Source organism: Hylobates moloch, unplaced genomic scaffold (genome assembly GCF_009828535.3).
Source record: "Hylobates moloch isolate HMO894 unplaced genomic scaffold, HMol_V3 SCAFFOLD_8, whole genome shotgun sequence".
Lineage (NCBI taxonomy): Eukaryota > Metazoa > Chordata > Mammalia > Primates > Hylobatidae > Hylobates > Hylobates moloch.
The window spans coordinates 925379-937514 of NW_026652283.1; the positions used below are offsets into that span (position 1 = coordinate 925379).

The 12136-nt window shown below is 46.9% G+C and overlaps 1 protein-coding gene across 8 annotated transcripts in view; it reads right to left on the reverse strand.

Moving 5' to 3' along the window:
* The window catches only part of RAD52 (RAD52 homolog, DNA repair protein), a 93831-nt gene that overhangs the window by 10300 nt on the left and 71395 nt on the right, over positions 1 to 12136 (reverse strand). For 4 of the 8 annotated variants that reach the window (XM_058443370.1, XM_032159284.2, XM_058443369.1 and 1 more), the window contains 5 exons: positions 6972 to 7153; positions 6680 to 6813; positions 4797 to 4901; positions 4260 to 4487; positions 2279 to 3808 (listed from right to left, as the gene is read on the reverse strand). In XM_058443370.1, coding sequence (XP_058299353.1) covers positions 3747 to 3808; positions 4260 to 4487; positions 4797 to 4901; positions 6680 to 6813; positions 6972 to 7153 — 711 coding nt within the window. In that variant the 3' untranslated portion in view covers positions 2279 to 3746. Of the gene's footprint in view, positions 1 to 2278; positions 3809 to 4259; positions 4488 to 4776; positions 4902 to 6679; positions 6814 to 6971; positions 7154 to 12136 lie in introns of those variants that run through there. The other 4 variants (XM_058443371.1, XM_058443372.1, XM_058443374.1 and 1 more) reach the window with 4 other exon arrangements.

Sequence of the window (12136 nt, forward strand, 5' to 3'; positions counted from 1 at the left end):
ACAGCTCACTTACGCTTTACACAGACTCTAAATATGTCTTCCACATCCTCCTCTCCCACTCAGCTATCTGGAAAGAAAGAGGATTACTCACAACCAAAGGGACATCCGTCACCAATGCCAGCCTCATCTCTCATCTCCTCTAAGCCTCTTTACTTCCCACAAAAATCGGAATCGTTCACTGCAGGTCCCACCAAGTTGACTCCTCCCCTGTAACCCAAGGCAATAGCAAAGCAGACCAAGAAGCCCGACAGGCAGCCTTATCGGCCCTATCCCCCACCTTAATGCTAGTCACCACAGAGCCATCAGGCCCACACCTGTCAACTGAGTCAAAACACACTCTTCACATAACCTTCATTCCATCTTCCACACCAGCCCCCAAACGTTGAAGGCGTTCCTCTCTTCCTTTTTCACCTTCGACTCCTCTGATTTACAGTTCCTCCAACAGCTCACGTCCACCTGCACCATCTGCCAATGCACTAACCCGCAAACCCCACTATGGCCAGGCACCTTCCCCACTCATCAGGCCTGGGGACACCTCCCCAGCAGCGATTGGCAACTTGACTTTACCCACATGCCTCCAGTTAAAAGATTTCGATACCTCCTAGTTCTAGTTGACACTTTCTCCGGGTAGGCTGAGGCTTTCCCGACTACCAATAAGAGAGCAAGCACAGTTGCTTCACTTCTCCTATCAGAAATCATCCCACGGTTTGGGGTCCCCTCCTCCCTGCAAACTGACAACGGTCCTGAGTTCACATCCCAAATCTCACAAAATATAGCAACAGCTCTCAACATACCTTGGCACTTTCACATCCCATATCACCCACAATCTTCCGGAAAAGTCGAGCGGACCAACCGCACACTCAAAGAGACCCTCACTGAGCTACTTAGAACTGCATCTAGACTGGGTGAAATTACTCCCTACAGCCTTATTCAGGCTTCGAGTTCTCCCAAAGAAACCCACCCTCATGTCTCCTTTTGAAGTCATGTATGGTCGTACAGCACTTCCTCCTGGCATTAATCCCACCTCGCCACTGATCCCATCACATATTAATTATCCCCTATTGTCCTTCATCTGTTGCGAGCTTTGGAAAAGGCAGGAAGGCCTCCAACCAGACACTAATAACATACAGACTACCTTCCCCCTCACGCCTGGTGGCTGGGTATTTTATTCACCACCCGGGCACACCAATTCAATGACTCTGGCCCCAAAATGGAAAGGGCCCCTCCAAATCGTACTATGCACCTCCACTGCCGCTAGACTCCAGGAATCTCCAGGACAACTAACCCCCTGGCTTCATATTTCCAGGTTAAAGCCAGCCACCAACCCGGATCAGTCAAGAAGCCCACCGGCCCCACACCATCCTACAAAATATACTTGCACACCTGTGCCAAACAGCCCACTCAAAATCCGCATCTCTAAAACACCTTCTCTTCCCCCTATTCCAGAAACATAGACTCTCCCCCACAACCTTACTACCTGTTCACCATCAAAGAAACCTACACTACCAACAGGAGAACACACAACCCCCCTTCATCTCTCAAGTTCCACTTCTATGTGCAAACCTTAACAGACCTCCTCTTACCGCCTCCCACATCTTTTCACCTTCCTCCACCAGCGAACCCCCTTCACAGCCCTATTACCTTTTCACAGTCAAAGCCCCCTCTTGCTGCCGTCCCCTTATGCCTGCCAATAACTCCTCTGCCCCCACTACTAACTTCATCGTTTCCATCTCTAACCAAACCTTTAACCACCTTCTCCTCAGAAATTACCAATTTTTAGCAACCTGTGAAGACACAGAGGACTCCAGAGACGGCCTACGTCAACGACCAATACGCCAGTCAGCTGACACCAGTCAGATAAGATCTACCATAACAACCCCTCATCCAACATCCCTCATCCAGCCATTTCCAGGGTCGAGTCTGCCAAACACCCTAAATAACTATCATTCTCTTCTCCTTCTGGGCTAAACCTAGGTCCAACGCCACCAGTTCCTAGATGACCTCCGCAGGGACAGCTGGCTCATCGCAGACCCCTCCCTGCCCCCTGGCTGGCTCACGGCTTTGGCATAGACTTCACACCCGAGGAGGTGTTCATATATAGTGCCCTACTACTTGGCCTTATACTCCTACTGTGCCCTGTCCACAACCCTCACAGTCCTCCCTTACCCCTCCCCCACAATGCCCCTGTTCAACAGGAAGTAGCCAGACGAACTACAACGCCCATTTCCCCACTTCTTAAAAAACAAAAAAAGGGAGGAATGTTAGGTAACAGGGGTACCTTAATGGCACCGGTTCCGGGTTCTTCTCCCCTCCTTGACCGGGCGCTGTCTGCACCTGCCAAAGGAGGGCCAATCAGAAAAAAGCATCTCCCGCCTTCCCTTGGGCCCGCCCCACGTCGGCCCAAGGGATATAAAACTCAGCACACCAGCAGCTCTCTCTCTTCTCTTCCTTCTCCGCTCGATACCTCCAATAACGATCTCTTGACAGCGACTGGTGTAGTCTGATCCTTGCCCGGCCTCTTTCAGAAACAGTCGTGTTTGAGCATCGCTAATTGAAATGCTCCGAGATCAGAAAATTTCTGAGTACTGACATGATGCCGGAAGTGGAAAATTCCACACATGACCTTGTGTGACAAGTCGCAAAGCACCAGGCATACAACAGTTTATTCCTAAGAGAAAAAAAGCCCCAGCCCCCTTCAGCTGCAGTATATCTTATACAAAAACTTTGTTTCATGCACAAAATTATGTGTATGAGGTATATATATGAAACACAGGTGAATTCCACGTTCAGACTTGGGTCCCATCCCCAAGGTCTCATCATGTGTATACAAATATTCAAAAAATGCAAAACAATTCTGGTTTCAAGTATTTCAGATAAGGGGATAAGCAATATGTATATATTTTGTTATAAGGTATGTGATTTGCTTTCTCAAAAATGCCTCTTCTGGCCAGACACAGTGGCTCACACCAGGAATCCCTGTATTTTGTAAGGCAGAGGCGGGAGGATCACTTGAGCCCAGGAGGCTGAGCTGTGTTTACACCACTGAACTCCAGTCCCGGCAACACAGCAAGACCCTGTCTCAAAAAAAACAGCCTTTTTTCTTGGTCTTAGATGATTATTTCCTTCCTTAGGAAAAAATGTCAGTCTTGAAGTCTTGAAAGAATGCAGGATTGTAATGTCATAAACCCATAAATTAGAGTTTATTTATATTAAATGAAGATTGTAGCCTGGATTGATACAAAGTAGTAAAAAGCACTACTCCAACCTTTTTCCTGTCGTGATCCACAGTGCTTAATGTGGACAACATTAAAGGCATGGACCCTAAAGGAAAGAAGGCAGACGTTATGCAAAACAACTAACTGAATGTAGGCAATTGCTGAGGCAGGTGCTTAGGACCAAGTCTGGCCTATATTGCTTGAGGGCAAGGAGCCACTGGTGATTCCTAAAATGTCCATCTTTATTAACATGATAGTTTAGTAATAAATAGTGGGAAGCCTCACAAGCCGAAGAAAAGGTATTCATCTGTCCAGAGCCTCTCCCTACTAGAGTGGCGGTCAAGCTTTTCCAAAGTGCTCAGCTCTAACTGCAGTGAGCTCTCAGTCAGATCCTCTTGATAAGGTTCAGAATGAAGCAAGATAAATCGCAATGAAGCTCATTCTCCAGGAGTGATGAACAATTTCATGACCAAAAAGTAGTTTTCCAAAGTCCCTTTGTGACAGAGTCTAATCACATGGCCTGCGCCTCAGTTAAGATGGATCATATTTCCTTTTCTTCATGTCCTGGCTCTTCCTATGAGATTCCCAGTTTCCTATGGAAGACAAAATGGCTTAAATGTAGCTGCCATAATTTTAAAATAAACTGACAGCTAATGATTTCTGGATTATATTAATGGTCCTAATTTAGACTAAGCCCAAGAATGAGAATTACTGTTAGGAGGAAGGCAGCTCATTCTCCTAGACCGAGTGACATCGTGCTCCTGACAGATCTGCTGCTAGGAGGGAAAGCTCTCCATGCAGAGTCAAGTTTCCGCTTCCTGCTATTATCAGGAGCTGAAAAGGGCTGCACCTGAAGTCAGGAGCCCAAAGGAAAAGTTCTGGCTCTTAAACCAATTATCTTCTACTTGCAGTTTCATTCCCTAATAGAAGTTCCCTATTCTATCAAACTTTAAATGAAACGTCATCCTTCCTCAAAAATTCCCAGAATTAAAGCTAGGATCTCCCTTTAATTTTTGTGCCTGAACATCTCCATCTCTCTGCTACCTGTTATGCGTTGGTCAGTGCTATAAGTTTGGAGGTCCCAAGATCCAGATTTTGCTTGTGGTTTCTGGTGGCAAAGACTGTGTGGAGTCCTGTTCTGGGTCACCATCTGGTTGTTCAAGGCTAGTGTGTCAGAGGTCTGGGCTGGGTCTGCTCTAGACGAGGGCTTGACCACACCATCCCCTGCATCTGGAGTCACAGCCCACTTTTCAGAGTTGTCTTCAAGAGTCTCTACAGAGGTCAAGGAAAAGTGCGTCATCAGCAAATAATGAAGTATTCTCATAGAAAGCACTGGAAAAACTGGCCGTCAGAAATTCCATGTCTTGAGTACCTTCTGACAGTTTTTGGAATTTCTCTCCCCTCCCCCTAAAAGCACACTTCCCTTTAGTTAGGACCAAAGAGGAACTGGACATATGCTATCAGCCAGAACCCCCTCAACAAAAACACACGAAAATGAGGATTTTTATGTTGCCTAAAAGGTATTCTGTGGCTACTAAAAACATACAGCACAGTAGCTTACAAGCATTTCAAGGTATTTACTGATTAATTCTTGAGTCACTCCTGCAAGGATGTCTTTCTCCAGGAGTGGTTCTGAGACGGCAGTTACAGGAGTGCTGTGCGTCAGAGGAGGGGCCGGAGGCGCTGCTACGGTTCACAGAGGAGAGAAAGGACAAGTCATAATCACATCACTGCATGGGATTTCAGAGCGTGAGGCACTCCCCTCTCGTTAGAGGGAACACTCTCAGAAGGACAACACCGCTTGGGGCTACGCTGCTTCAGCCAGTACAAAGAACTCAGATTCCCGAGTCCCAGTCCTACCTACAGATCTGTCTGTGGTTTGAATTCTTCTCACCAGTGGGAAAAACAAGTTTCTTTCTCCTTTCACAGCAAAAGTAAAAGGGTTCTTACAGGCCATCTAATCCAGTGTCTGGCTTGCTTGTTACAGCCATAACCCCTGCTCAAACAAAATCTTAAACTAAAATATGACCAGGCACAGTGGCTCACACCTGTAACCCCAGCACTTGGGGAGGCCAAGGTGGGAGGATCGCTTGAAACCAGGAGTTCGAAACGCCACCTCTACAAAAAATAAAATATTAGCGGGTGTGGGAGCATGCACTTGTAGTCCCAGCTACTCAGGAGGCCGAGGAAGGAGGATCACTTGAGCTCAGGAAGGTCAAAGCTGCAGTGAACCCTGATCCCGCCACTGCACTCCAGGCTGGGTGACAGAGCAAGACCCTGTCGGAAAACAAACCAGCAAACAAAATCTTCAGCCAAAATCTGATGTGTGAAATGGATTAAAATAACAATGGCTCAGGTTGTCTGTCAAGGGGCAGCGAAGGCCTGGAGGGCAGCTTCCTCCACAGTCTACCCAGGAGCTTCAGCAATGGTTGAGAAGCTAAACACCTACAGTAACTCAACAGTAAGGATATCCACAGGACAGGACGTGGTTCTGTTTTGGTTTTTATGTTAATTTCAGCCTGTGGTGCTGAGGGGCATATGAATGAACCAAGCATGAAGCAAGTCCTCTGTGAATCTTCTTCACAATTTGTAGGGAAAAACTGAGCACAAGCTGGATGGATCTTTCCACTCTCTGAGTACGGACTACCTACCCCTGGATGGGCAGGAGAGAACAGGTGCGGAGACAGAGAAGAAAGAGAAGAAGGCGTCTGTATCACTATTCCCACTGAATCTGGACTCTGAAATGAACTAAAGTTGATAAATAATCTGCCAAAAGTTCCCGTTATTCTCAATCCCAATTTTGCCTTGTATTCGAAGATATCTCAGAAACACAAGGCTTTTTTTTTTTTTTTTTGAGACATGGTCTCACTCTGTTGCCCAGGCCGGAGTGCAGTGGCACTATCTTGGCTCACTGCAACCTCTGCCTTCTGGATTCAAGCAATTCTCCTGCCTCAGCCTCCCGAGTAGGGGGGACCACAGGCACACGCCACCACACCTGGCTAATTTTTATGTATTTTTGGTAGAGACGCGGTTTCGCCATGATGGCCAGGCTGGTCTCAAACTCCTGAGCTCAAGTGATGTGCCCACCTTGGCCTCCCAAAGTGCTGGGATTACGGACGTGAGCCACCGTGCCTGGCCAAGGCTTTCTAATGTAGAGATGGCCAAAGTATTTGAAGCAAAAAAAAAGTTCTTTAACCTGAAATTTCTAATTCTAGAAGATTTTATCAAGGCCCACTTAGTTCCATGGGGAAAAAAAATCATTGTCTTTAGAAACGGGAAAATGTACAGCAGAGTTAAATATCTGCATTTCCTGGGCTCATCCCTCCTGCGTGTAGCTTGAGAGAAGTCCCAGCGAGGCCTGGTTTGGAGCCGGCCCAGGGTTACCGGCAGAATCAGGCGACCCTGCCTAGACTTCCTCCCGCAGAACCTCCCAGGGCTCCGCTCCCACCCCTCACACCCCTCACTCTTCTCAGAGGACGGCGTGGAGACGGGAACCTGCTGCTTCTCCATCCGCTCCCGGAACTGCTGCTGCAGCTGCTTTTGCCGGAGCTTCCGCTGGTACGTGGCCTCGCTCTCCACGGTGGATGAGGTCAGGCTTCTGCATGAGAGGACAACGGTGAGGGGGGACTCCCGAGCCACAGCCGTGGCTGCTGGGAGCACACGCAGCCAGCACACGGCTGGCTCTGAAGGAGGACGTGGAGGCAGCCCCAGTGACATAGGAAGGGGCAACAGAGGAAGGGGACTTGGGCCGCATACCGGGAGCTGCAGTCCTTGTCCGCCTGTATCACAACATGGCTTGGTCTGGAAGGGGAGGTCACCTCCTGTAGTTGTGGGTGTCCCAGGGCCGTGTTCGGTCGGCAGCTGTTATATCTTGCCTCTTCCACAGACGGTTCAAAATCTTGTCTCTTCGCTTTAGTTAAATCCACTTCAAGAGGCAACTAGTAAGGAAAGAAAGAGAGGAGAAAAACAAATTCCTTCAACTGGCTCTTGCCCTCCGCTTCTTCTCCCTGACTCACAGATTTAGATCCCTGGAAAATCGCATTTGACATCCTCCATCCATCACGCCTTCTAGGTCCTGTAACTATGAGGAGGAGGAGCCAGACAATTTCATGTTCTGTTAGTGAAGTTTTGATAAAAAGGAATCCTTCTTTGGTTTTGACTTAGGGCAGATGTTCTGTAAAATCGAATTTGAATCTTTCCTGGGCAGCTGGGTCTGTCTTTGCTGCCTCCTTGTCCTTTTTCCATGGAAATGAGCGCACAGTCTCTGTGGAGGTCTGCACCTTCTCAACCCTTTCTGCCGGGGCCACCCCTGCAAATCGCACTCGTCACTGAGGGAGCCTCGGGCACGCTGTGGCATCACGAAGAACCCTTCAAACGACAGAGGGAGGAACACGGGAGGCACGGACGCCGGCTGCCAGCCAAGGCTGCAAGGACTCTTCCAGTACGGGGCTGTTGTGCATCTCATCAACATGAGAAGGGACAGTCCCGTGCTGCGTGGCACAGGGCAAATGATTTCATTTCCACACGGATTCCTACAGAAATCCAGAACATTTTTACTTGGGGAAACATCTCTCAATTCATAAAACTGATGCTGATGGAATAATTGTTTGAATATGAGGGATTAAGATGATTAATTTAATGAGGGATTAAAATGATTAAGATTTTGACCTGAAAATGAAAATTATAGTGCAGATTTCATATCTACATTGAAAGATAAATGAGTAGTTTAAAAAGAAATGAGCTTTGGCCAGGCACGTTGGCTCATGCCTGTAACCCCAGCACTTTGGCAAGCCAAGGCAGATCACTTGAGTCCAGGAGTTCAAGACCAGCCTGGCCAACATGGCAAAAATACAAAAAAAAAAATCGAAGGAACTCCTGAGTAACAGTCTGTCTCTACTAAAAATACAAAAAAAAAAAAAAAAAAAATTAGCCGGGCATGGTGGCACACACCAATAATCCCAGCTACTCAGGAGGCTGAGGCAGGAGAATCACTTAAACCTGGGAGGCAGAGGTTGCAGTGGGCGGAGATCGCACCACCGCACTCCAGCCTGGGCGACAGAGCAAGACTGTGTCTCAAAAAAAAGAAATGAGCTTTGAAAAATATGAAAGACTGGCAATACCAAGTGCTGTCAAAGATATGGAACAATTGGAACTTACACAATGCCACGTGGGGCGTGAATTAATACAACCATACAGGAAAACAGGAAGAACCTACTAAAACTAAACATGTACCTATCTTCTCACCCAATAATTCCCAACAAAAATGAGTCCGAGTGTACAGCAAAAGAATGCTAACAGCGGCTCTAATGAAAACAGCCACAAGCTACAAAAACCAAAATGTCTACTAGGAAAAGACTAGAAAAATAAATTGCCACATACTCATGCAAAAGAAAATTATACAGCAATGAAACTGCTGCTTGCACGGTGAATGAATCTCACCACCATGCTGAATTCAAGTCAGATACAAAGAGTTCAAACTGCAGGATTCCAAAAAAGTACATCACAATAAAAACAAATTGGTGGCTTTCTTTGTTTTCGTTTTGTTTTGTTTTTGAGAGAGGGTCTCGCTCTGTAGCCCAGGCTGGAGTGCAGTGGCATAATCACGGCTCACTGCAGCTGGGCCTCCAGGGCTCAAATGATTCTCCCAGCTCAGCCTCCCAAGCAGCTGGGACTACAGGCACCACCACCAGGCCCAGCTAATTTTTATTTTTATTTCGTAGAGACAGGGTCCCACTATGTTGTCCTGGCTGGTCTCCAACTCCTGGGCTCAAGCAATCCTTCTTCCTCGGCCTCTCAAACTGGTGGGATTACAGGAGTGGGCCACCACACCTGGCCAATCTGTGTTGTTAAAAGTGGTTTGCTCAGAGTGGGAAGGAGGGCAGGGGATGGCAATGACTGCAAGGAACACAGCTGGCCCTTCTAGGTACTGGTAATGTCTTGATTCAGATGTTGGCTATGTGGATGTGTTTGGTTTGAAAATTCATCAAGCTGAGCATGGATGATACGTGCACTTGTCTACATGTCTATATGTTCTTTTTAATACTTCCGTCAATTTTCTTAAAATATGAACTGTACGATTCCACTTACAGTACAATTCTATTTGTGAACTTTACATATATAAAGTTCAAAAACAGGAAAAAATAATCCATGGAAGTCAGAATAGAAGACAGGACAGTAGTTACTTTTGAAAAAAGGAAAGCAAGGCAGTGACTGGAAGAGGGCAAAATGGGGCTGCTGGGCTGCTGGTAAAGCTCTGATTCCCAATCTGGGAGGTGAACAGCTGTGCTCACTTATGAAATGGTAGCTCGTGCCTGTAATCCCAGCACTTTGGGAGACTGAGGCAGGTGGCTCACTTGAGGTCAGGAGTTCGAGATCACCCTGGCCAACATGGCAAAACCCCGTTTCTACTAAAAATACAAAAATTAGCCAGGCATGGTGGCGGGTGCCTGTAATCCCACTTACTTGGGAGGCTGAGGCTGGAGAATCACTTGAACCCACAAGGCAGAGGTTGCAGTGATCACAACATTGCACTCCAGCCTCGGTGACAAGAGTGAAACTCTGTCTCAACAAAAAAAAAAAGGAGAAATTTGGGGCCAGGCTCAGTGGCTCACACCTGTAATGTAGCTCACACCAGGCTCAGTGGCTCACACCTTGGGAGGCCAAGGCAGGTGGATTGATCACTTGAGCCCAGGAGTTTGAGACCAGCCTGGCCAACACAGCAAAACCCCACTCTACTAAAAATACAAAACATTAGTTGGGTGTGGTGGAGGGTGCCTGTAGTCCCAGCTACTCAGGAGGCTGAGGCATGAAAATCGCTTGAACCTGGGAGGCAGAGGTTGCAGTGAGCCAAGATAGCGCCACTGCACTCCAGCGTGGACAACAGAGCAAGACTCCGTCTAAAAAAAAAAAAAATGTGGGCTGGGCGTGGTGGCTCACGCCTGTGATCCCAACACCTTGGGAGGCCGAGGTGGGCGGATCACCTGAGGTTAGGAGTTCGAGATCAGCCTGACCAACATGATGAAACCCCATCTCTACAAAATACAAAAAATTAGCTGGGCGTGGTGGCGCACACCTGTAGTTCCAGCTACTCAGCAGGCTGAGGCAGAAGAATTGCTTGAACCCGGGAGGCGAAGGATGCAGTGAGCCAAGATTGCACCACTGCACTCTAGCCTGAGCAGCAGAACAAGACACCGTCTCAAAAAAAAAAAAAAATTGTTATAGGAGACAAGGGTATTATATAATGATAAGAATATCAGCCGGGCGCAGTGGCTCACGCCTATAATCCCAGCACTTTGGGAGGCCGAGGTGGGCAGATCACGAGGTCAGCAGATCAAGACCATCCTGGCTAACACGGTGAAAGCCCGTCTCTACTAAAAATACAAAAAATTAGCTGGGCTTGGTGGCGGGCGCCTGTAGTCCCAGCTACTCAGGAGGCAGAGGCAGGAGAATGGTGTGAACCCAGGAGGCAGAGGCAGGAGAATGGTGTGAACCCAGGAGGCAGAGCTTGCAGTGAGCCGAGATGGTGCCACTGCACTCCAGCCTGGACGACAGAGTTAGACTCTGATGTTGGCCGGGTTGGTGGCTCACCCTGTAACCACACTTTGGGAGGCCGAGGCGGGCGGATCACAAGGTCAGGAGATCAAACCATCCTGATAAATAATGTCAATTCACCAAGAAGATATAACAATTATAAATATTTATGCACCAAACACCAGAGGTCCTAAATATATGAAGCAAACTTTGAGAGGATTGTAAGGTGAAATAAAAGCAACACAATAATAGTAGGAGACTTCACTACTCAACTTTCAATAATAGATAAAACCAAACAAAAGATGAATAAGGCGACAGAGTATTTGAACAATACTATAGGCCAACTGGACCCAACAGTCATATACATAACATTCCACCCACCAACAGCAGAAAATGCATTCTTCTCAAGTACACATGGAACATTCTCCAAGACAGACCACATGTTAGGCCACAAAACAAGTCCTAACAAATTCAAGATTGAAATCATATAAAATATCTTTTCAATCACAATAGAATGAAACTAGAAATCAACAGCAAAAAGAAAACTGGAAAATCCACAAATCAGTAGAAATTAAACACCACACTCTTCAAGTCAAAGGAAATGTAACAAGGAGACTTAGAAGAATTTCCTGAGACGAATGAACACTACAACACAACTACCACACCGCTGGGGTGCAGTGAAAGAAGTCTCAAGAGGGAAGTTACACACACATTTAAAAAAAAAGATCTCAAATCTATGTTATACCTCAAAGAACTGGAAAAAAAAAGTTACACCCAAAGCTAGAAGAAAGGAAATTCTAAAAGGATGAGAGCAAACATAAGTGAAAGACAGAATACAAAAACAATACGAAAAAGCTCAATAAAAATAGGAGTTGGGCCACATGTGGTTGCTCACACCTGTTATCCCAGCATTTTGGGAGGCCAAGGCAGGTGGATCACTTGAGGCCAGGAGTTTGAGACCAGCCTGGGCAACATGGTAAAATTTTTTGTATTCTGTACAAAAAATAAAAAAAATTAGCCTGGCATGGTGGCAAATGCCTGTAGTTCCAGCTACTTGGGAGGCTAAGGCAGGAGGATCATTTGAGTCCGGGGTATAGAGGCTGCAGTGAGCTGAGATCACACGACTGCCCTCCAGCCTGGGTGGGAGGATCACTCAAGCCCAGGATGTCGAGGCTGCAGTGAGCCAGGCCATGATCAGACCACTGCATTCCAGCCTGGGTGACAGGGTGAGACCTTGTCATGAAATGAGATGAGATGAGATGAGATGAATAAAAGAAATTAAATTAAAATAATAAAACAAAATAAAATGACAAAGGACTTGAATAGACATTTCTCCAAAGACGATAAGCAGATGGCCAATAAGCATATGAAAATATGGTTGGCCGGGTGCG